General features: G+C 56.8%; 1 protein-coding gene and 1 long non-coding RNA gene across 11 annotated transcripts in view; one reads left to right on the top strand and one right to left on the bottom strand.

Moving 5' to 3' along the window:
• The first annotated feature begins 15 nt into the window (after positions 1-15).
• LOC134732783 (uncharacterized) lies at positions 16-4,578 on the top strand. Its single transcript, XR_010116313.1, has 3 exons — positions 16-372; positions 1,378-1,547; positions 2,257-4,578. It is a non-coding gene; the product is annotated as an uncharacterized lncRNA (long non-coding RNA).
• A 2,497-nt stretch (positions 4,579-7,075) lies between these two features.
• ZFYVE28 (zinc finger FYVE-type containing 28) overlaps positions 7,076-19,759 on the bottom strand; it is a 140,577-nt gene continuing 127,893 nt past the window's right edge. For 8 of the 10 annotated variants that reach the window (XM_055245855.2, XM_055245854.2, XM_055245853.2 and 5 more), the window contains 5 exons: positions 11,546-11,700; positions 10,654-10,770; positions 9,152-9,256; positions 8,789-8,892; positions 7,076-8,334 (listed from right to left, as the gene is read on the bottom strand). In XM_055245855.2, coding sequence (XP_055101830.1) covers positions 8,203-8,334; positions 8,789-8,892; positions 9,152-9,256; positions 10,654-10,770; positions 11,546-11,700 — 613 coding nt within the window. In that variant the 3' untranslated portion in view covers positions 7,076-8,202. Of the gene's footprint in view, positions 8,335-8,788; positions 8,893-9,151; positions 9,257-10,653; positions 10,771-11,545; positions 13,966-19,759 lie in introns of those variants that run through there. The other 2 variants (XR_008651625.2, XM_055245851.2) reach the window with 2 other exon arrangements.

The following is a 19,759-nucleotide window of genomic DNA, read 5'->3' on the forward strand; positions in this document are numbered from 1 at the left end:
CGCAGCGCACGGGGACTGCCCGCCGGCGTGGGGGCCCGTTAGGACGCAGGAGCGTCTCGGCTACGCGGGCGCAGCGGGGTGCTCCGGGGCGTGCGCAGGGACGGGCCGCCGGGTCTGAGCACGACGAAAGCAGTGGCTCCGCGGAGGGACGAGGCCTCGCGCTCTGCCCGGCGGTCTCGCGTGGGGCCGTGAACGACTTCCCTCCCCGCCGGGCGCAGAGTGGCCCCGGGAAAGGCCGGGAGTTCGGAGAGGGACGCAGACGCTCTGAGCCTAAGAGCCAGGCCTCTCTGAGGGTGTCAGTGGGGAAACGGGCCCAGAGCGGGCGGACTCGTCAGATCGCCCAGTGGACGCCGGAGCTGAGGGAGGGCCCAGGTCTGGGGAAGGGACACAAACGTGCGGCCAGAGTGGAGAGGCTCCCCGGAGTGGGGGGCTGCATGCTCTGTGTCTGGCCTGAGGGGCAGGGACGTTCCCAGAGGCAGGCGCTGGCCACCTCTGGCCGAGGACGCTCTTTCTAGAGAGGGAAGTTGCCCTAAGTGGGGACGGGAATGAACCCTTTATCAAATCCCGGCTGGCGGGTCTCCCTAGTGACCCCTGACCCTAAGGCTGGCCCAGGAGGTGGCAGGACTGGCAGCGCAGGACTGGCCTCTGCACCCCCCACCCTCTCGCTGATTTTTTTTTTTTTTTTTTTTTTTGAGACGGCTCTGTTGCCGAGGCTGGAGTGCAGTGGCGTGATGTCAGTTCACTGCAACCTCCGCCTCCCGGGTTCAAGCGATTCCTCTGCCTCAGCCTCCCAAGTAGCTGGGACTACAGGCGCGTGCCACCACACCCAGCTAATTTTTGTATTTTTAGTAGAGACGGGGTTTCACCATAGATAGTCTCAATCTCCTGACCTCGTGATCCACCCGCCTCAGCCTCCCAAAGTTGTGGGACTACAGGTGTGAGCCACCTCGCCCGACCCATCTCACTGATTTGACTTTGAGGTTGGTGGCCTGCATGTGCCAAGGGCCAGGCCCCGCAGACTGGGAGAGTGTGGAGGCATAAGGTGGCTGGACCCCTCCAGAAGTACTCAGTGGGGCACAGGGGCTGCTGCTGCCAACGAAACTGAACAAAAAATTCAAAACCTCAGCACCAGGACTTACGTGTAGGCTTCGTGTGCATCTCCCTGTGTTTTGCATGCCCCGCTTACAGATCAGGACATGGGACTTGAGGCTCGGGGATTTGCTAGGGTATCCCAGAAATCTCAGCCGAATGGGATTAGTGCTGCCACACACGTCCCAGGGCTATAGGAATGCAGAGGCCAGAGCCTCCTGGCCTGGCTGGTCCTGCTGGGTGTAAGCTTGTGTGGTGTGGGCTTCAGAATAATGTGTGTTCCCACAGAGCCCTGCAGGACCCAGTGGGGAACTTGGACACTGCTGTGAGACAGCCCTGCACTGACATTGAAACAACCCCCTTGATGTTAGCAGAGGCCCTTCCTGCTCCTGCCCCACAGTCACACGCAGGGCCCAAGGCAGAGCCCCTCACGAGAACTCAGCACCGAGGCCCTCCAGGTTAGTCTGCACGGCTGCTCAGAGCTGTGCGTGGTAAAGAAAGGTGCCCAAGTCTGGGGAGGAGCAGGGTGTGTTTGGGCTCTGGGGACCCAGCTCTCCACTTGGGGGTGAGCATTTTGCAAAGTTGCCCCATCCCTGCTTTGGCCGCTGGGTGAGTTGCTGCCGACAGCTAAAGCGGACACCTGGCCCAGTACAAGTGCACCTGCTGGGCATAGTGCACGCCCCCTTCCTGCCATGGGCCAAGAGGTTTGTTCTGTGTGGCAGTGGGCAGCACAGGTGTGCAGGTGTGTCTATGGGGAGCCACCTGCATGCTGCCCCAATCTAAGAGATTTTTAGCCTCAATTTAGGCCATTTATGGAATCACCCTCGCCTCCCCACCACACTGAGGACCAAGCACTTCCCTGGTGTCCCCGGGCTCAATCTTGCCTGGGAGTGTGGGCACCACTGCCTGGGGGAGCAGGAAGGAGTTGGGGGTTGGGAGGAGAAGCTGCAGGAGGCGATGGATGACTGAGGGCTGAGCTGCAGCCAGGGAGGGAGGTACTGGAGGCATCAGCCAGCAATGGCAGCAGGAAAGGGAAGGGGAGGCAGCAGCCAGGAGAGGCCTGGAGGTGAGGTTGGCCTGGCCCAGACAGCTGCAGGTGGGCCTGGAGCCCCTGGGGGATAGGGGCACTGGTCCCACCTGCGGTTGGCAGGGTCTCTACACCCACAGGTCTCAACTTGTCCTTCACAAGATGGGCAGAGGCACCGGTGCCCATGCAGTCTCAGGGGCGGTTGAGGAGTGAGGAGGACGTGGCTCAGGTCAGCCAGTTGGACCCAAGCCCTGCAGGGCATGGGCCATGCCCCCTTCTGTAGGGCAGGTCCCCCGCAGGGTGTGGCGTCTCCCAGGAGCTCTCCGTGGGCACAAGCTGCCGCGAGAGGCTCCTGCCCTACCCTGCCCTTCCCCAGAGCCAGGACCTGTCCCCAATGGGCACCAATGAAAGCTAGGAGGGAGGGGGCAGACATCTCCAGCCTCCTTCCCTGGGGAGCCCAGTCCCCCCACCCTACTCTGGGAGGACCTCTCTATGCCACTCCGGGACCCCCAGGGTGCATCCCATTCCTGCCCCATCCTCTGAGCCCCACCCAGCCTTGCATTCTCCCTGGGTTGTTCACCCTCTGTCTCCTTTCCCTCACGACGGCCCTCCCCAGCCCACCCCAGGCAGGGGCTCCCAGGGAAGGGACAGGGCCTGCATGCAGAAGGGCTTCCCCGGTTTTGGGTGGAAGGCCACGGCAGGCTTGTCTTCCGCTGCCTGGATTGCCTGAGTTTTCTTGCCCCAGCTGCCACAGCCTCAGCTTCCCTGGCTCTGAACGGGGCTGGCAGTGCTGCCTCTTGGGACATGTGGAGGACGGTAGGAATAAAGGATTCCTGGTTTGGCTTGGGAAAGGCTACTGGGCTGACACCCCACCGCCAGGATCTGTGAGAGTATCTAAGGCCGGCCCCAAAGAGACCTCCAGAAGACAGCTTCCTGCACCCACTGGGCTCCAACTTCCTTTCTCTGGACTCAGGATCCACAGACTCCTCGTGGCCACCACACACACACAACTTTGCGGGGTGTCTGAGTTTCGGCACAGCCTCAGGGAGCACCCCTCACACACCCAGGGAGGGAAGGTTGGTGAGGCCCCGCAGCTGCAGAGCCTCTTTCCCACACTTCCAGGCTGACCAGGCCCTGATCCCCCCAACTTGGCCACTGACACCCTGCACCTCCCACCTTGGGCCTCCTGTCACTGGGTGGACTGCCCCAGCATTGTGGGCAGGAGGCTGCCCTGCCTCCACTGCATCAGAATCCACCTGCAGCGCAGTCCCCATCTCCACAGCCCTGAGGGTTGGCGGGTTCTAGGTCTGTGGAGTGGCCTGGGTCAGGGCTGGAGAGCCGTGACCAGCTCAGCATGCGCCCAGTCCCCGAAGCCTTGGCTCCCCTGCACCGAGAGGCCTGGTTGTGTGCCGGCACCAGGGGGAGTCCTATGGTGCCTCTCCTTGAAGCCACCCTGGATTCTAGTCCTGTCAACTTCCCTGAGCCTGTTTCCTGGGCTATAAAATCAGGGTGACAGTACTTGCCTCTTGGGTGGTTGGGGTGTGTCATGGAGGATGCACACAAAGCCCTGCGCAGCAGCGGGCTGGGCACTAAGGGGTGCCCAGGAAGTGCCAGGAATATGAACATCAGCTCCACATCAGCAACAGCCTCCAACCCCTCGGCCCTGCCCACAGAGAGACAGGGCTTAGGAGAGACAGGGCCTGCCCAGTCTCAGCCGGTCAGTAGCAGAGTCTCGCTCAGAACCTGGGTGGAGCTTTGGCTGCCCGGCTGGCCAGCCACGGGCACCAGGCCAGGCCTCTTGGGGGCCTTCCAAAAAGTTTGACACTCAGGAAAACACTGTCTCCAGAATACAAAAAGAAGACGACACAATCAAAATGCATGGAGATGTAATTAAATGTTTACATAACCTAACATAATGTCAGCGTTATTTTTAAATTTAAAATAAGATACTTCTATTTGTGAACAATTGGTGGGGTAGATTTTTTTTCTCACTTTAAAAGGTTTTCCCAGCATGCAGATGACCCCCAGACAACTCAGACAACTATAAATTAAGTGAATTTCCTATGGCCCAAAATGTCCAAAAGCAAAAGAGTAAATTTTCCTTTCGAACACTTTTACAAGAGAAAAACAAGTTTATGAAAGAGGCTGTGGCTGCAGATTCAAGGCACTTGCTGTGGTGTCTGGGGGTGGCCTCTAAAAGTGGGAGGGCCAGGACCTCTGAAGCTGGACAGGCCCTGCCTGGCCCTGCTGCTGTTCCGGGACCCCCTTTCTTCCCTGAGGCCTGGGGTAGAAGAGCAGGTCCTCCTCTCATGAATGGTAGGGGTGCTGCTATCTGGGAAGGCTTCCTGGAGGAGGTGGGTCTGTGGGGCCTGGGAGCACCTCCAGGACTCTGGGGCATAGGGGTAGTGTGGGTGGGCACTTTGAGGCCTGCCTGCCTCCCCTGAGCTCCCACTGCAGAGTCCAGAGGGCGGGAAGAGCAGGGGCTGGGCGCTGGTGGAGGCATCAGTGCACAGATGCCACAAAGCTGCCTCCCCAGGGTTCTGCCAGCTCCCCAGCTAGCCCTGGTGGTACAGGCGTCCAGCTCCGACCAGGACCACTGGGGGCATGGTGTGTCCTGCCCTTGGTCATTGCTGTACCAGCCAGGACCTCTCTGGATCTTCCTTCCAGCCTGTAGGACCCTGAGGACTACGGCCTGGCTACTGGATCAGGCTGTGCTGGGGTCTCTGTCCAGACTTAGGGTGCCTGGCCACGGTGGGGGGACCCCAACACAGGCAGGACCTCAGGTTGCGCTGCTTTGAGGAGGCAGTGGAGTTGGGCGGGCCCTGGTGGCCATTAGGGGCAAAACCAGGACTCCTGAAGATAAGCAAAGGCTGCAGTGGGGGGTGGGGTCGGGCCTGGGCCGCAGGATGGGAGGGGACAGTCCCTGCTTCAGACCGGCTCCCTGGCCCAGCAAGGACGCCCACCACTTCTGAGCCTCCCTGCATTCTCGCCCCAGGCCTCCCCAGAGCCACCTGCCCCTTTGCTCACGGCCTCCTTATCCCCATCAGCCCAGGAACCAGCACAGCCAGTGTGGGTGGGGAGCTTGCTGCCTGAGGAAGGGCCGCTGTACAGATGAGCCGCAGGGGACCCACCACAGTGCAGGAGGGTGAGGGCCTCGGGAGACGCCTCAGCCTGCAGTGGGCAGGGCAGGACAGGGTGGGGCTTCTCCCTTCTCCCCCACCTCGTCCCACCTCCCCAAGATCGGGTATGGCAATGGTCTCTCTGCCCCAGGCTTCCTCCTGAGCCCCTTGGACACAGAGAGCTTGGGGGATCCTCCCAGTCCTGTGCACAGCCCGGGCAGCGCAGGGAGGCCTGGCCCAGGCAGCCCCAGCCTTTCTGCAGCTGCTGGGACCAGGAACCCGGGTGCTCGGGTGGGGATGCCCCTGCCTCTGCAGCAGCCTTCCCTGAAAATGGCTTACAGACACCATCCAGGCACCATCAGCCACGGCCAGTGCTTCCTGGAGCACCTCCCATCACAGGAAGAAGTGTCTGCCTCTTGGAGACCCTCCTAGATGCCCACGACCCAGTTCTGTCACAGGCCTCCTCGAGTCTCAGTTTTCCCATCTACAACACGAGGATGCTGCTCCCTCGAGGGGCTGAGGGAGGAGAGGACACAGCCCTGCTCAGGAAACAACAGCAGTGATGGTGATGGTGGAGAAAGTGAGGCTCACAGGGGCTGACCCCACAACCAGACCCCATGGCACTCTCCTGCCCCCAACCCAGAGACTGCGGTCCCCGGCCCCACCTGTGGGTGGGCAACAGGCCATCCCTTCTGGAGCCTTCCAGAGCTGGTTCTGCCTTGGCCCAGCCCTTCTCACCCCCAGGTCCTGGCTCTGCCCTTGGGGTGGGAATAGCCCTGTGGGTGGGTGGTGACCACATGTCCTGCCTTTAGTATGGAAAGTCCCACAGCCCAGAAAACCTCTCATTCCTGGGGGAACAAGACAGTTGGTCACCCTTTCTGGGGGGATCCTGCGACCCCAGGCTTTCCTGCAGGGCAGCTCTTAGAGGGGCTGCCCTCTCCCCTCCCCCCTGCACAAGGCAGGCCAAGGCTGGTCTGGAGGGCTGCCGGGGACACAGGCCACATCCAGACCTCTGAGGGGAAGACCCTTCTTCTTGGTCTCTGCTCCCTCTGCCACTACTGACCTGGTGGACGAGGAGGACCCCCTTGCCTTAGCCTGGAAGGCGGCCACCATGGGTGCCTGTGAGGAGCCAAGGGATGTGGTGCAGCTTCGTGCAGCACAGCTGTCTGCTGGGGTGGGCGTGGGGGCAGGCAGGCCATCTCAGAGTCCCCCGGATGTCCCCTCTCCTCTGCTCCCGAATAACTCAGCCCTGCTCAGACAGGGCCCCACATTCCAAAACACTTTCTCCCTTGCCAGAAAGAAAGCATGCCCAGTATCTGCCTACCCACCAGTGCCCACCTCCAAAGGGCAGGGTACCCGAGTCCCGTGGGCACAGGCCCATCGTCGAGGCAAACCCGGGTTGCAAACCCGGGCTGTCCTCCTGAGTTCTCTCCAGGACACTCCAGAAGGCAGCCGCTCCAGGCACGAGCAGCACGGCCCTACAACCAGGGCCACCAGGTAGGGCAGGCCCCAAGTCGGGGTGGCTATGAGCACTAACCCTGCCCCCTCACAGGCCAGAGGGCTGAGCTGAAGATGCCTGTGAGAAGAGGAGCTGGGCAGGTAGATGGGCAGCTGGGGATGGGCGTCGCGGGGGCAGAGTCCTGGAAGGTGGGAAGGAGCTTGCAGGAAGCAGGGGGTGGCCACTGCTCCTGAGGGCTGGTGGGAGCCCAGTCCCACCCTTCAATTGTCCCAAGAGTCCAGGAGCCTCCAGCTTCTTAGAGGAGAATGCATGTTAGCACCAACACCATCGCTTTCCAGACAGAAAAAAAAGATCCGCGTTCATGGAAGAAAGGAGAGCGTCTGCAATCCTTAAATAGATTTATGGAAATGGCTTCAAATTACAGCATTTAGAAAATAAATATAATCTCAATACATAATATTTCCTCCGTTATATACTCTCCCCCCGACAGAAGCCATTTCTATGCATATGTATTCCAGCAGTAAATAGTAATTAGATTTATCCTAGAAAAGAAGCAGTAGGTGTGTCATCTCCAAAAATAAAACTGCAATCGTCATTGCAACATGAAGCCTGAGATTTAAGCCTGAGGAGGTGTCCGCTGGGGCCACTCGGCTGCGGCAGCTTGGGTCCCAGGCCACTCTGGAGTCTGAGGAATTGGGCCAGAGTTCCAGGGGGTGCAGAGGGAAGGGGAAGTGGTGGCCGAGCTGGTGGCCCCGGGAGTCCTGGCTGATTGGTAAAGCCCGACCCAAGGTCCGGAGCAACCTCTGCCTGCGGTGTCAGTGCCTGGTCGGACCCCCGCACCATCAGCAGGGGGACAGTGGCGGGCAGACACCGGGAGCACCCTGCCTGCCTAGAGGACCACTGGGTCGGCTTCCCGCATCTCCCCACTCCAAGAAGAAATGAGATGCATGTTGTTTAGCCAAGTCCTGAGGACGGATGGTGAGGGGTGAGGGCTGGGGAACGAGGTGGGCAGCTGACGGGGAGAGTGGGCAGCCTGCATTTTGGGTTTGGGAGGCACACGGGGAGCCCTGCTGTGCCGCAGAGCCTGTGGAGTGGCCCTTGCTCCGGCTTCCAGATTCACCACAACAGCAGAGGCGGCAGAGTGGCCCCACTCTTGTACACCTCCGTCACCCGCCCCGATTCCCGTAGCCCCAGCAGAGCTCTGAAGGACCAATGGGAGGGCCCAGCCCTTCTCTGCCAGGCACCCTGCCCTGAGGCAGCCACCAGGCTCCTCCGGGTCCCCTGCTGGGCAAAGCTGACCTCTTGTTGGCCCCTGCAGCTGGCCCAGGGTCCCTGCGGGGAGGCCAGGGTGGGCAGGACAGAGGCTCTGGATGTTCCGGAGGCCTGGGGTGGCCCTGCAGCAGCAGGGGCAGAGGCCTCACGAGACGCAGTGAGACCCGCCTGCAGTGTGGCCCCACCTTCCTGGGGGTTCCTGGCCCGGGTGGGTTGGGGCTGCCCCTGGCACCACATCACAGGCCGGCCTTGTCGCTGTAGAAGGGCGTGACGTGGAACATGTAGCAGTGGGTGCACACCCGGACTGGCTTCACCTGCCCGTAGCGGGGCAGCGGTGCTGAGTGCGAGGAGCAGCGAGAGCAGAAGATCTGGAATGGGGTTGGGGCAGTGAGGGTCTGCGGCAGGCCAGCCCCAACCACCCTGGCTCCTCGTCCTCCCACACACCTACCCACCCAGCTCAGGCCACATTGGTGGGTGGGGACTGCCCAGCCCCGGGGGCCAGGGGTTGCGACCTTCAGGAGGCTGGACTCTATGAGGGGTCCACGTCCTGCACCAAGGCTGCTGCAGGCTCGTGTTCACACTCGCTGTCCCCTCTCTGTGGCTGGCTCTGCAGCAGCCGGGACTGGACATGGGCACCATCCAGGTTCCCGTGGTCAAATGCCTGGAGTCAGAGCAGGGCCCGGGACCTCCAGGGGCCTCTGCACAAGGCCCCACAGGCCTCGCTGGCCTCCCTGGGCATCGGTTCTGACTTCCAGACCTCAGGCTGTGTCCGTGGATGCCCTTGGATGCTGAGGGACCCTCCGTGCATGGGGTCTCACCCACCTTCCCGCAGCTGCGGCAGTGGTGCTTCCGGCGGATGACAGTGAAGGGTGCTTTGCATGCCGTACAGAAGCCACAGGCCTCATCTGGTACCCACTCTGGGGGGTCTGTCACAACAACAGCAGCGTCACATCAGCAACAGCAGGGGCAGGTGGGCTGGGCCGGGACTCTCAGCCTGCCCTGGGCCCTCCTTTCCAGACTGCCAAGCCGCCTGGCCTCCAGCCAGCTTCCCGGGGGCGGTCTCCCAGCTCCTACATGCCCGGAGAGGGTGGCCTGCAGCCCCTCCCCCAGGAGGAAGGCTCCCGTGGCTCCCACAGCCCCCACTGGTATCTAGTGCAGTGTCCTGACCCAGAGCCTCCCACACACCTTCGAAGTCTCCGTCGCGGGTCTTGGCTGCCAGTTCAGAGGATGACAGGGTCTCCTGGCACAGTGCACAGTCCTCCAAGGCCGCACTCCGCAGAGTCTGGGTGACTGGTGGAGAAGGGGGGCCGTCGGGGTGTGGTGAGGGAGGTGGGCAATCGATGCAGGGTCACCTGCACTTGCTGGGCACAACTGGGGGCTTCCAGCAGTGGGCCAGCTACCCAAGCCCACTGGCAGTCTCATGGCAGGTGGCACCACAGCAGGTTGGGTGCTGATCCTAGCTGGGGGTCTTCCCGAGCAGGGGCCTCTCCTTTGCACAGCATGGGGGCCCAGAAGCCTATGGCTGCTCCCCCGACAGGGGCATCCAGCCCTGGGGCCCCTGCATGGCACGTGTGTAGCCAGGACTGCAGCCCACAACCTCTGTGTGCACAACAGGGCCATGTCACCTGCCGTCTCCGAATCATGATTTCCAGAAGGCAGCCCTGCCAACCTCCCTGGTAGAATGCAGCCTGGCGGTGTGGATTCTGCAGGGCAGAGCTGGGTCGGCACACGGGCTCCTCCCTGCTGGCAAGGGTATGCCCTGCTGGGACAGGGCTCCAGGACCAGGCGGGCTGCCCCATGTGCCCAGACACCCCATGAGCAGAAGCCTCTGTGGTGAGGGGCGGCTCTGCTGGAACAAGTGCCTCAGCTCAGCACCAGAGCACCAGGGGTGGTGAGCAGGGGCTTAGCCCCCTTTCCCGCCCTGGATCCTACAGGGACTAAAGGCCAGACTCCCTGTGCCTAACCAGTCCCTGCCCTGATGCCTTCTCCCTCCCAGATAATGTGTGCACACGTGTGAGTGGGAGCGTATGTGCACATGTGTGCATGTGTGGGTGTGGGTACGCATGAGTACATGTGTGCACGTGTATGTGCACGTGTCTGTGCGTGGCTATGGCTGTGAGAGCATGCCTGTGTGCTCGTGCTATGTCAAGCGTGTGTGACACCTCAGCAGCTCGTGGGCAGCAGTGGACTCCTTTCCACCCCCATAGAGAGGTGGGTTCGGGGTGGGCAGCCTCGAGCTGCTCTAAGAGGCAGCACTCAGTAGAAGTGATGCAGCACCACAGCCGAGTCTCATCCTTAAGAGGGAGGGTTTGGGCTCTCCCAGCCTCCATCAGACCCAGAATTGCAGTCACCTTGCTGCTGAGCAAGCAGGGGACAGAAGCCGGGGCTGTGGGCATGAGCCAGGGGCCCTGGCCCATCTGCTCATTTGCAGGGGTGGAGTGACTTCCTGGGCAGGCAGCCCATCTGGGCACTTCCTGGGCCTGCTGCTGTGCCCCTTGGCTCCCCAGCAGGAAGGGCAGCCTGGCACATTTGGAGTGCGGAGGTCAGGGGATCCCGGAGTCAATGATCGCTCGGTCGGGACCCTATTTCCCCAGGGCCAGAGGTGTGGATTTCTGAGCACCCCTCCCTGTGGGCAGGGACATGGCCACCAGTGCAGGCCTCAGAGCCCGTCCTGAGTGGGCACTCACCCTTCCTTAACTTTTCCTTGTCGTCTGTTTCAGGCTTGGTGGCCATGACCTCAAACAGTGTTTTAAGAATACTTCTCAGGTCACTGGCATAGTTCGTCTGCAGCTGGTCAGCCACACCTGAGGAAGGAAGACCACAGTAACAGCGACAGAAAGACGGATGGAAGGAACTGCAGAGATCGGTGCTGTGGGCTGGACGAACCCAGCCAGAGCTCACAGCCCCGGCCACTGTGTTCTCAGATCAGTCAGGGAGGGAGGAGGCCCACCCCCTTGGGGGAGGATTCCCTTGACAAGAATAAAAACTCGGGAGTCGAGAGAGAGCAGGGGAAGGGAGAGGACCAGACAGACAGCCTCGCCACAGTCCGTCTGCCACTGACATTCACGCCTTTTATGCACAGGTCACAGCCATCACCACTAAGCTGGCCAGGCTACGCACTGAGGGACACTTACAGAGCCCCTGCACTGTGCCCACCCCCAGGCCAGTGCTCGTGACTGTCACAGCCACTCAGGCATCCAGATGTGTCTACCTGCAAAGCATGTCCACCCCGTGCAGGCACAGCCCCCCAGCAGCCTACGTGGCTGGGAGCCCAGGGTGGACCCTGCCCAGAGGTGGTGCCTAGCGCCTGGCTCTTCTGCCCCCACACCCCACTGCCCCCGCCACCACTCCCTGCAGGAAAACACCTCCCACCCTCACCCGCAGCTCCCCTCCTCCTCCTGCCTGTATGGGGTCAGTCCAGCCTTCTCCATGAACAGGAGTGCTGCCTCCTTAGGGGCGGAGTGGGCTGCTGTTTACAGGAAAGTGAGGGGGAGGCTGCACACGCCCCGCCTGACCTCCCCTAAAGCGCAGCCCGTGTGTCCTCAAGCCATGCACCGGTCCCAGGCCCTGACATGACACCTGAAATGCAGACGAACAGGCGGTGGATGAGGTCGTGGCTGCCGTGGAACCTGGACCGGATCTTCTCTCTTGTGGCCTGTGGGGCAACATGCGTGGCTGCTGGGGCCGCCTCTGGCCCCGTCTTGTCTGAGGAGCAGGACCCAGCCGTGGAGCTGCTGCATGGAGAAGGAGATACTGGCGTGTGGGGTGGGGCATGGTAACAGGCCGTGGAGCCCGAAGGTCACTGGTCAAGACAAAAGTCTGTGTCCTCGCAGATGCCCACCCCACAGGCGCGTATCTGTTGCCCAGATACACAACTTTCCTGTAACTTCACCTAAAACGTCGTCAGTGTAACACGCTCACCACATACACCAGGTGGTGCAACAGGGCTCTGAGCCAGTCCCGGGCCTGCTCTAGGCCTTTGATTTCTGCTGGGCCTCCCGGAATTGACAGCTGGTGGCGACTCACCCAGAGGCTGCACTCCTCCTGGCTTAATATCCACCGACTTCCCCTATGGAAGCGTCAACTCACCTTTCACGCCTTTTCTAATGGCCTGAGTGTCAGGCGGCCCCCACAAATCTCTCTCCCCACCCTAGTCCCTGAAACCTGTGAACGTGACCTCATTTGGAAAAGGGGTCTCGGCAGGAGTAATTAAGTGAAGCATCTGGAGATGAAGAGATTGTCCTGAATGATCCGGATGGGCCATAAGTCCAACGACAAGAGTCCTTATAAGAGACAGAAGAGGACACAGACACAGAGGGCAGGGAGCCCATGTGACCACGGAGGCCGAGGCCGGAGACGTGGCCCCAACCCAAGGAACACCTGGACCCCCAGAAGCAGGGAGAGGGGGGAGGAGCCTGCCCTGGAGCCTGCAGATGGAGTGAGGCTCTGCCAGAGTTTGCACCTCCGGCCTCCGACTGCGAGACAGTTTCTAGGGCTTAAGCCAGTTTGTGGTGACAGCAGCCTCAAGAAACGAATACAGGATCCCTCGCCCCCACCTACACTTCCAGTCTCCATCTTCCCAGCAGCTGCATCCTCGGCTTTCACCAGATTTGCTGTTCAGGGGTTCCATGGTGACCCTATAAATTGTTCACAGCTGGGCCTGTACTAACTCTGGGGGTTCACCTCGCCCAACTCTAGGGGTGCACCCACTGGCCCTCTCATTTTAAAATAATTTATCTCCTACCTTTTTGTCCCATTTTCTGGGAAATTTCCCCCAACTCGTTCTTCTAATTTTACTCTTGACTTTTAAATTTCTGCTATCAAGTTTTAAATTTACTGCTGTTACTGTCGTTTCATGGATGCAAAATCTTTTCTCTACCTAGAAATATTGGTGATAATTTTTTTTGGTTGCTGTTGGCATCCTGCACGGCCTCTTTTGGACGGCTTGGCTCATTTATTTGGCCGTGTCTCATGCCGAGCCTTGCCCCCAAATGTTCGGGGATACTCGGCGACCTGTGCAAAAATAAGAAGAGTGTGGGTGGAACAACAGGAGCCTTCACCTTGCTGGTGGGAGTGTCAGCTGGTGCAACCACTTCGGGAAAAATGCTCGCACCATTTCAGTAAAAGCAGGCCTGTCTACACTCTGGACCCCGGTGGCCTCTGTTACCCGCACACACTGGCAACGTGCATCTGCCTCTGTCTGCAGACATGCAGGGTCTTAGATGCAGTGCTGGGGGGTTCCAGTGAAACGCTCGACAGGATCCCAAGTCCGCCAGCAATGGAATGGAGGACCCACCGTGATCTAATCACTCACCGGCAGAGGCCACGGAGGCGGAGGCAGGCCAGCCACGGCCCCGCCAACGCGCACGAATCCCACATGGCGTGAGTCTCTTCACACACCGTGGGAAACACGCACAACTGCCTGGTATCTAATTTAGGGACACAGCCTCGTGACGTAAACCCTGCAGAAGCACAGAGGCATGACGCACGTGAGAATTCAGGGCAGCGGGCTGCGGCAGAGTGGGGGAGGAGGCTGGAAGCGTCCCCGGAGCTGCACGGGGCCCCCTCCCTCATGGCGATGTGCTAACAAGCTGAATATTTACCGGAACGTGGGAGCACGGTAGGAGGCTTAGGGGGCCTGGGCCCCTGGGACGGGATCCTCTGCTGGGACCCCAACAATGCTCCGTGGCTCTCCCCTCCCAGGTGGTCCAGGTTCCACAGATGAAGCCCCTACCTTCAGCTTGGGGGTGTGGGCCTTGCTGCCCTCTGCCCTGGGAGCTGAATAAGGAAGGGGCCTTCACTGTCCAGGATGTCAGCTTCCACTCAGTACCCCCAGCCTCATCAGAGCCTTACCCAAAGGAACTGAAATTTGGGACTTGGACAGATACTTGCACGCCTACGTTCATAGCGGCCAAGAGACGGCAGCAACTCAGGTGTCTGTTGGCAGAGGCGTGGATAAACCAAATGTGGTCCATCCAGACAACCGAATATTATTCAGCCTTAAAAAGAAAGGAAATTCGGATCTAGGCTACAGCACGGATGAATGTTGGCAAGATCATGCTGAGTGAAATAACCCAGCTACCAAAGGATGCATCCTGCTTGAGTCCCCAACACGAGGTCCTGAGAGCCGTCACGTTCATACAGACGGAAAGTAGAACGGTGGGCACCAGGGTGGGCAGAGGTCGGGGAGACAGGGGGAGCGAGTGATGGGGAAACAGTTTCAGTTTGGGAAGATGAGGAGGTTCCGGAGATGATGTTGGTGATGGTTGCACAGCACTGAGTGTGTTCAATGCCACGAAATTGTACATTTAGGAAGGGCTAAATAGTAAACTTTATGTTACATATATTTTACAAAAATTAAAAATACGAAAAAAAGGCCGGGCGTGGTGGCTCACACCTGTAATCCTAGCACTTTGGGAGGCCGAGGCGGGCGGATCACGAGGTTGGGAGATCGAAACCACGGTGAAACCCCGTCTCTACTAAAAATACAAAAAATTAGCCGGGCGAGGTGGCGGGCGCCTGTAGTCCCAGCTACTCGGGAGGCTGAGGCAGGAGAATGGCGGGAACCCGAGAGGCGGAGCTTGCAGTGAGCCGAGATTGTGCCACTGCACTCCAGCCTGGGTGACAGAGCGAGACTCCGTCTCAAAAAAAAAAGAAAAAAAAAAAAATTGAGAAATGAGAAAAAAAAAAGAATTGGGGCAGGGAGAGAGCAGAGGCAAGGGAACGGAGGTGGCAAGTACATGGCAGAAGGCCGGACTGGCATGGTGCCTGACGCAGAAGCCTCAGGGGTGTTATTACCCAAAGCCACTGAGCTGTGTGCTTTAGAAAGGTGAATTTTGTGGTATGTATGTTACATATCAATAAAGGCTTGTTTTAAAGATCACTTGTGTTTAGATATGGTAGCAATAAACTGAAAGTGAAACGAAGAAAACAATCCTTAGTCCTTTACAATAGCATAAAAAAGATTAAAATACTTAGAATAAATTTAACAAAAGAAGTACAAGAATCATACACTGAAAACAACAAAACATTGTTGAAGAACATTAGAAGACCTACATAAATGGGAAGACATCTCATGTTCACAGATCAGAAGACAATATTGTTGAGATGGCATGACTCCCCAAATCGATCTACAGATTCAGTGCAATCCATACGAAAGTGTCAGCAGCCTTTTTTTCTTGCAGAAATTGACAATCTGATCCTAAAATTAATATGGAAGTGACTGGAGGGACCCAGAATAGCCAAAAGAAAAAAAACAAGTTGGAGGACTCACACTTGTGATTTGCAATGTGGCATGAAAGAGCAGGAATCAAGACTGCGGCACCAGCATAGGACCAACACACAGACCAATGAGACTGAGAGTCTGCAAAGAAACCCATACGCTCATGGGCAGTGGATCCTCAGCAAGGGTGCCAAGACCACCCATGAGGAAAGAATAGTCTTTTCAACAAATGCTGCCGGAAAACTGGAGACACACATGCAAAAGGATGAAGCTGAACTCTGACCTTATACCACATACAAAAATTCACTCGAAATGAATCAAATATCTAGATGTCAGAGCTACAACTCTAAGATTCTCTTTTTTTTTTTTTTTTTTTTTTTGAGATGGCGTCTCACTCTGTCACCCACGCTGGAGTGCAGTGGCACAATCATGGCTTACTGCAGCTTTGACTCCCCTGGGCTCAAGTGAGCCTCCCATCTCAGCCTCCCGAGTAGCTGGGACCACAGGCGTGCACCAGAATGCCCGGCTAATTTTTGCATTTTTAGCGAAGATGGGGTCTCACCATGTTGCCCAGGCTGTTCTTGAACTCCTGGGCTCGAGCGATCCACCCACCTCAGCCTCCCAAAGTGCTGGGATTACAGGCGTGAGCCACGGCGCCCAGGCTTAAAATTCCTAAAAGAAAACAGTGGAGTAATCCTTTGTGGCGTTGGGCTAGGCCACAGTTTCCTACACATGACACCTAAAGCATGGGCAACAAAAGAGAAAACAGATAACTGGACTTCATCAAATTGAAGACTTTCTGCTTCATAGGACACCACCGAGAAAGTGAAGAGAAAACCCACAGAATAATTTTTGCAAATCATGTGTCTGATAAGGACATAGTATCTGCAATATAGAAAGAACTTTTACAATCCAACAACAAAAATACAAAAAAAAAACCACTACTGAACAAATGGAAAATGGATTTGAATAGACATTTTCCCAAAGAAGATATACAAATGGCTAATAAACACATGAACAGATGCCCAACATCACTGTCAGGAAATGCCAAAAAGAATTACAATTAAATACCATTTTATCTATTAGGATGATTAGAATGTTCCCCCCCCCAAAAAAAAACCCCAGAAAATATGAAGTTGTGGTGAGGAAGGTGAGGATGTGAAGGAACTGGAATCCTCATCTCTTCCTTACAAGAATATAAAATGGCACAGACACTTTGGAAAACAGTTGAATGGATAGACAAAATGTCCATCTATATAATGGAATAAGTTTTCAGCCATAGAAAGGAACGCAGCACTTACACATGCTATCGTGTGGATGAACATTGAACACATCATTTCATCATCCCAGCCCTATGGGAGGCCAAGGCGGGCCGATCACTTGACATCAGGAGTTTGAGACCAGCCTGGCCAACTTGGTGAAACCCTGTCTCTACTGAAAATACAAAAATTAACTGGGTGTGGTGGTGCATGCCTGAAATCCCAGCTACCCGGGAGGCTGAACAGGAGAATTGCTTGAACCCAAGAGGCGGAGGTGCAGTGAGCCAAGATCCTGCCATTGCACTCCAGCCTGACGACAGAGCGAGACTCCATCTAAAAAAACAAAAACAAAAACACACCCATCGTGCTGAGTGAAAGAAGCCGGTCACAAAAGATCACAAACTGGCCGGGTGCAGTGGCTCACGCCTGTAATCTCAGCACTTTGGGAGGCCAAGGCGGGTGGATCACGAGGTCAGGAGATCGAGACCATCCTGGCTAACACGATGAAAACCTGTCTCTACTAAAAATACAAAAAAATTAGCCAGGCATGGTGGCGGGCACCTGTAGTCCCAGCTACTCAGGAGGCTGAGGCAGAAGAATGGCGTGAACCCGGGAGGCGGAGCTTGCAGTGAGCCGAGATCGCGCCACTGCACTCCAGCCTGACAACAGAGTGAGACTCCTTCAAAAAACAAAAAAAAATCACATACTGTATGATTGATTCCATTCACATGAAATGTCTAGAACAGGCAAAACCCATAGGGGCAGAAAGCAGATCTGTGGTCACAACACCTGAAGGGGGAGGGGAACAGGATGACTGCTAATGGGGAGGGGTTTTCTTTACGGGGTGATGAAAATGTTTTGAATTAGACAGTGATATTGGCTGTACAGCCTCATGGATGTACCAAAAATTACTGAGCTGTACATCTAACAAACAACAGAAGAGAATGTTTTTCTTGTAATCGCCCAGCAAACTCATACGCAAGAAATAGCTTATAAGCTAAATGTCCATCAACAGTGGGTTGACTCAATACATTAGCTCATATCCCTATGGTGAAACGATCTGCAGAAGGATAGTCCACTGGAAATGTTAAAATATGAAATGAAAAATGTAGCATTTAAAAAATTAGAGGCCAGGTGTAGTGGCTCATGCCTGTGATCCCAACACTTATTGGGAGGCTGAGGCGAGAGGATCACTTGAGGCCAGGAGTTCAAGACCAGTCTGGGCAACATGAGAAGACCCCTGTCTCTACAAAAAATACAAAAATTAGCCAGGCATGATGGTGTGCACCTGTAGTCCCAGCTACTCTGGAAGCTGAGGTGGGAGGATCACTTGAGCCCAGGAGTTCAAGGGTACAGTGAGCTGTGATGACACCACTGCACCCTGCTCCAGCCTGGGCAATGAGCAAGACCCTGTCTCTTAAATAAATAAAATAATAAAAATAAAAATTAGAGATATGATATGTACATAAATGACACACTGGGGAAGATACTCAAGGTAAGGCATTAATCTTACACTTACTTGAGTAGTAAGATTACAGGTAAATTATTTTCTAAAGTCTCGTCTCAGATCAAGTATTGCTTTTGTGATCAGAAGAGATGCCATTTCAAGAAGAAAGGAAAGCGCCTGCTGGCAGCAGATGGCACTCTCGGGCCCTGCCTGTGGCGAGGAAGTTTTTTCCCTGTGACAGGAGAAGCCCTTGGGAAGTATTCAGCTCCGCAGCTCCAGCCCCTTGGACCAACACCCTGCAGCTGGGAAGGCTGTCTGGACAAGCGTCCTGCTGCTGAAGCACTCCTGGAGATGAGAAATCAGGGGAAGGGCCCTGACGTTCAATAGAGTTGAGTGTGGCATAAGAACAATGGCTTCTACTAGCAGGCTGAGACTGAGGCGAGGCCAAGGCTGGCCGATTGCCCATGTGTGGGTCAGATCACTGACAGCCATCTCAACCCCAGACACCCTTCACTTGCCACAGGAAAGGCCCTCTCCTGCCTCCCTGCCCTGGTCGGCTGGAAGCTCTGGCGGCGCGGGAGGGGGAATGGGCGGACAGAGAGAGCCAAGGGGCCCCATACAGAGATGTCACAGGCAGAAAAACCGACGAGGTACTGTTCAAGGGAACCGGCTGGGCTTGGAAGGGCCAAAGGGAACAAGAGAGCAGAGTGGGGAGGTAGAACCCAGGATTTCACCGACAGCATGAGCCTGGGTCCTACTGGGTCAGCCATTCCTGAGGCCTTGTGGATGGGTGTCTTCTTTGCTTCCTGCTGCTATAACAGAGTGCCACAGTCTAGGTAATTTATAAGGAACAGACATGTTTTTGGCTCACAGTCTGGAGGCTGGGAAGCCCATGGTGGAGGGGCCCCATCTGACGAGGGCCTTCTTGCTGTGTCACCACATGGAGGAAGGCACCACATGGGCAAGAGAGAGGGGAAGGGGGCCATGCTCACCCTGTATAAGGACTCCACTGCAGCAATAACAAACCCACTCTTGCAATAACATCAATCCGCTCAGGAGGGCAAAGCCTTCAGGACCTAATCACCTCTTAAAGGTCCCACCTCTCAACGCTGTTGCAGTGGGGATTAAGTTACCAACACATGAACTTTGGGGCACACATTCAAACCACAGCAGGGGGCACTGTTTGGATGCCAGTGGCCCAGGAACCCTGCCTTTGGAAGGGTGTTGATCCCCTGTGGCCAGTTGCTGAACAGACAGGGTAGGGCCATGAGGAGGACCTCAGGGGTAGATCAGACGCTATGTGTCTCCCAAAAGCCAAGTCTAGTGGGGGAGCCACACACATTAACAAGACAGAGCCAAGAAGTGAGCTGGTGCCCAGCGGGTCCATCCCTGTGGTGAGGAAGGGAACAGTACAGGTGAGATGCGGCCACAGCTCAAGTCACAGAAAGACAGTGAGCCATGAGAAGCAGAGGCTAGAAGAGTGAAGGGCACCTACCCTGCCAACAGCTTCCTGTGTCTCACCACAGAGTCTGAGCCCTTGTCACTAACGTTCTCAAGTCAGTGGATCAACGTCACTTCAGCATGTCACCCGGATGTCTAAAAGTCCAGCCACCTTCTGCAGCTGCTAGACACTCCCGCACCGGCTGCCTGAATGTTGCTTCCTGCCACTCTCTTACAGAAGGCAGCACAAACTCCCTGCAACAGCCCCACTTCGGTTTGAACTACTATAAAATGTCATTCTCTGCTAAAGAAAGGCAGTGCAATTCTAAACAGTCCCATCGATACCAAAGGCTGACCAGCCTGTGTCTTCAGCTGTGTCACAGTTAGGCCACAGGACAGTGGCCAGGTTTCCAAAGTGCTCCTCT

The sequence above is a fragment of the Symphalangus syndactylus genome, chromosome 16 (genome assembly GCF_028878055.3).
Source record: "Symphalangus syndactylus isolate Jambi chromosome 16, NHGRI_mSymSyn1-v2.1_pri, whole genome shotgun sequence".
In the NCBI taxonomy this organism is placed as follows: domain Eukaryota; kingdom Metazoa; phylum Chordata; class Mammalia; order Primates; family Hylobatidae; genus Symphalangus; species Symphalangus syndactylus.